At 63.2% G+C, this 4,356-nt stretch overlaps 1 protein-coding gene across 1 annotated transcript in view; it reads right to left on the bottom strand.

Moving 5' to 3' along the window:
* LOC113203230 (calpain-9) overlaps positions 1-1,456 on the bottom strand; it is a 49,325-nt gene extending 47,869 nt beyond the window's left edge. The window contains exon 1 of the mRNA XM_052265840.1: positions 936-1,456. Coding sequence (XP_052121800.1) covers positions 936-1,074 — 139 coding nt within the window. The 5' untranslated portion in view covers positions 1,075-1,456. The remainder of the gene's footprint in view (positions 1-935) is intronic.
* Positions 1,457-4,356: the final 2,900 nt, after the last annotated feature.

Genomic DNA, 4,356 nt, shown 5'->3' with positions numbered 1-4,356 from the left:
GTGGGTGGGTGCAGGAGTGCGAGCAGAGAGGGAGTGGGAGGGCGTCCCCCTTCCCTCTCATTGCTCTTCGCGTTGAGCGCGGTGCGGGTCGCAGCCGAGGGTCAAGGTCATAAAAAGGAAAGTTGATCAGCCGCATCGCGATGGGCGCGACGATAACAGACGGTCTGCACACGGCGGGGTGGGGCGGGGGCACCTGCGCCTCCTGCACAAATGAGATGGGTAGGTGAGCGGTGGCCGGCAGAGTGCGGCGCGGGCAAGGGCCGCCTAAAGTCCTTCCTGGGCTGCCAGGAGGCCGGGCCGCCGAGCCCCGCCGCACAACGGGACGCCGCCTTTTGCCAGGCCTGCGAGCCTCCCTGCGATTTGAACACGTTGAAGTGGCTTGAGGCCCCTCCGCTCGGCCGAGGCGTGCGACTGGCGTGAGACCGGTGTGGGACCGGAGACCGGCCGGGGGGCCTGACGGGGCGGGCCGGCGGGCCGCGGGGGGCTCCCCCTCCCGTTATGCCGACATGCAATATACTAGATCTGCATGCGCTTCAGGTGCAACCGCCGAGCAAGTTCCGGCGGCGGCGCCCATCCCCCCTCCCCCTCCCCCAAGGGATCCCCGCGCCTGTCACACGGTCGGCTCCCCAGGCCCGTCAGGATTCCGGGCCCATCCGGTCTGGCTCGGGTTCGACTCCCGACGGGGTGGCGCGGGGCGCTATATGTCTGTAATGTGAGAACGGCGCGCCTCATTTGTGGCCAACTAACACGCGATTACACCGCCTTTTTCGAGGCATATTTTTAGCGGGATATTTCGCACATATCGCCCGGTCAGGTCGACCCGGTGTGGTATGTTCCGCTCGTGAGAAGTATTAATCGCCCCCCCTCCCTTTCCCTCCCCTCCCCGTCAAGCAGGCTCGTCGAGGCGCGGCGCACCGCAACATGCATCCACTTACTTGTGTGAGCGTGGCCATTGGTCTTGATGTGGTTCACGTGGTTGTGATTGTGGTTGTGGTTGGCGTGGTTGTGATTGGCGTGGTTGTGGTGGATCCCTCCGTTGCTGGTGGTTCTCATCATGGACGTGTTCCGCTGCATCTTTGCCGCGCTGATGCTGCTGCTGCTGTATCCGTATCGGGCTTAGTTTTATCCAGGCTTGATCCAGGCTCTGTCCGGACGGGATGCACTCGTTGCGCGCTCGCGCCACTCAGGGACCATATCACCTCAGCGCGCCATCCCGGGCGGGTGGGGCCGGGGACACCTCGGGGACGCAAGTCACTCACTCGAGCACGAGTCGTCACTCGCACCGTCACTCACACGCTCACTAACTCGCGGGGGCGCGGCGCCCTCGTCACATGTCGCGGGGCCGGCGGCGCAAGCTGCTGCTGCGGGGCGCGTCGTCGCGAGGGCGAGCGGAGTCGAGCGGAACCGGGGACGGAGGCGAGCGGAGCGGAGGACCGCCTGAGTCGGCGCATGGCACGCCACTGCGGGCAGGCCGGCCCCGCGCCGGCGCGCAGCCAGCGCCGCGCCTACCCCTACCACGGCGCGCCTTGCGGTGCCGCTCTACCCCCACCGGCCCCGCCACCCGCCACCTCCTAGCAGACGACGGGGACCACGGCGTTCGCTAGGGCGTTCGCTGGGGCGTCCGCGGCGTGGCGGAGGCGCCTTGTTTTGGTTCCGCTCTGCCTGCCGGCGGGCCGGGCCGCTTGCGGGACGTGGCGCTGCTGCTGGGGCCCCCTAGGCTGCGCCCGACGCACCCAGCCCAACCCAGCGGTGCATCTCCACCGGCTGCAACCATTTGTCTTGCGAGGAAGGGATTTGCGAAACGTCCCGCTTCCTCGCGAAAACGAGGCGCACAGTTAGCACGCCGTTTTGTGCTGCGTGGCACGTCGCCGCGGGGAGATCCTCCAGACCCGCCAACAAAACTTATCGCGCGCTACGAAAATACTACAGCAGCACGATCTCTGCGGCAAAAGTCCTGCGACCTGACGCTTATTCAGGGGGAGCACCGTTCGCACTGCACATGAGAAAGGGAAGGGGAGGGGGGGGGGGCAGCTCGCATCAGGCGCACCTGAGCGTGCACAGGCATGGCGTGTGCACTGCATGTGTGTGTGTGTTGTTGGAGGTCGATGCCTTTGTGGCGCCTCAGTTGAGTCCATAGAGGATGAGGAATGGGGTCGCAGCCCGCGCCGCACGCCACGCTCGGCATATACGCCCTTCTTCTGCACGTCACGTCAACTCCGCGTGCGGTGCGGGGCGCAGGGGCGCATGTGTGGGAGAGCGGTGAGAGTGGAGGAAGGGACAGCCCCCCACCCGCACATTTGTACCACTCGACACTACCCTACCCACCGAGGAGGGACGGCTGGTTCTTGTGCTGTGTGTACTCGTCACTTGGATACCTGTCTCTGTCTGACTCTTCTGATGCTTTTGCTTGCACTCCCCCTACCTCTCTCCACCACAGACGTGCGACAAACACCAACAAAAACAACTCCTGTGGGAATGAGAGGGGGGGGCGTGCGCTGGGTGGCCTACCTCTCCGGCGACCCCAGTCTCGTGTGCTGGGCGGCCTACGTCTCAGGCGGCGGTACCTTGCGGTGCATTGTGTGCTCCTCAAGCCCGATTGGTTGCCTATCTGCACGGCTGGCTTGGGCTCGGGGGGCTCAAACTTACAGGCTGGCTGCTGGCGCTGCTCCGCTCCGTCAGCTGGCACTTGGCTCGGCGCCTGCCGCTAGGCAGCCCAACAGCCGTGAGCAGAGTAGAATGGGTTGCCCACCTGGGTAGCGACGGGCGCTCGCTGTGGCAGCGAACCAGCACCTCGTTCGTGGCGAGGCCTTCTTGCGCTTTCATACCATCGTTGGCCGGCACTGGCGAGATACCTCTGGTCGGGGAGTCCGAAGGTTACAGATCAGCAATCTCCCAGTCACGGGGACACATTTGGACCAGGCGACTTGCATCCACCGTCCACCGCCCATGTCCTCCGCGATCACCTCGCAGCAGTGCAGTGCAGCCGCTTCAAGGTTGGAGAGAGTGGGAGAGCAGACGCCCGGCCCGACTCCCGGTGCACGGCTCCTGCTTCGACCGCACGCCGCCCGGAGCGCTGGTGTCGCCGACGGCGTGGTGTCTCGGGGGCGCGCGCGGAGGCCGCGGCCGGGCTGAGCGGCTGAGGGGCGGGCGGGCGGCCCGCGCGCTCCGCGCCAGCTCCGCGCGCGCCGGCTCCACGCTCAGTCCGTCTTTAGCGGAGCTGTTTGGCGGAGGGGGCGTAGCTAGGGCGTTCGGGCTCCGCGCTGCACGTACGCGAGTGTGTCACGAGTGTGTGTCCGCGTGGTTCCGCGCCAGTCCGCCGCGTGCCGTGCGTGAGCGTGAGCGTGCGTCCGCGTCCGCGAGAGGGGTGACTACCGAGTGCCAGTGGCGTGACGGACACAAATACAGGGGAAGCGAATCACCCGTTATTATTCGTCGACCCGACTCTGAAACACACACATCGTCGCCTGAGTGGATTTTCGAAACAAAGGTAAGGAGACAGTAGTAGGGTCGTATTTTGTGCAGTAAGCGGCGCATGGAGAAGGGCACGCCCTCGGGGGAGAACCAATCACCGCCAATAACTTGAGGTCGGCCGCCCCGGCGCCACCGCGGATGAGCTCAGCGCCGCGCCGCGCCTGACGCCTGCGCCTTTATGACAGTACTCTGGTTCATTCCCCGCGCGCCGCTCAGCGCCACGCGCGTCAGCTGATGTCATTGAGGTGTGGAGACATTCACCCGCCGCGGTCGTGATCCTACATACGTACGTGCGCTGCTCCGCGAGCTGCGTATGGCTGCGATTGCGCCGTATACCCCACACCGCGGCGGCGGCGGCGGCGTAGTCGTAGTCGTATACTGGTCAGCTTAAGTGTTCGGCTGGCGTAGCCGCATAGCCGCCGACTAAATGTCACGGGGAAAATGTTGAGCTTTAACTAGTAACGTGAAACCGTCGATCGAAAGTCGGTCGACTACACTCCAGATGGAAAACGGTGACAAGTTTGTATCCAGGGAAGATGCGTTCTTAAGCACATCTCGATCGGATTCAAATTTGTCTAACCTAGACAAGAAAAAAGTTATTTTTGTACTTGGACTAGGTACAAATTATTACTTTTCGCAGACACAAAAAATGTGAATCAATTTGATGTGCTTAAGAACGCATCCTCGCGGGATACAAACTTGTCCTTCCCCAATTAGAGTGAACTGGCAGTCGACCAAAACATTCGCATTTTTAACTATTGCAGATAAATTGCTCGCAAATTTGTAAAAGTAATTCGGGCTAGCCATTCAAAATGTGTGCGCACACACATTAAGGGTTCGATAACGGAACGGATACACCAGCCTTATGCTGATTCCCCCCCCCCC

Source organism: Frankliniella occidentalis, unplaced genomic scaffold (genome assembly GCF_000697945.3).
Source record: "Frankliniella occidentalis isolate FOCC.00 unplaced genomic scaffold, Focc_3.1 Scaffold31, whole genome shotgun sequence".
Taxonomy (NCBI): Eukaryota; Metazoa; Arthropoda; class Insecta; order Thysanoptera; family Thripidae; genus Frankliniella; species Frankliniella occidentalis.
The sequence above is the reverse complement of the archived record's forward strand: the minus strand, read 5'-3'. Positions and strand labels throughout refer to the sequence as shown.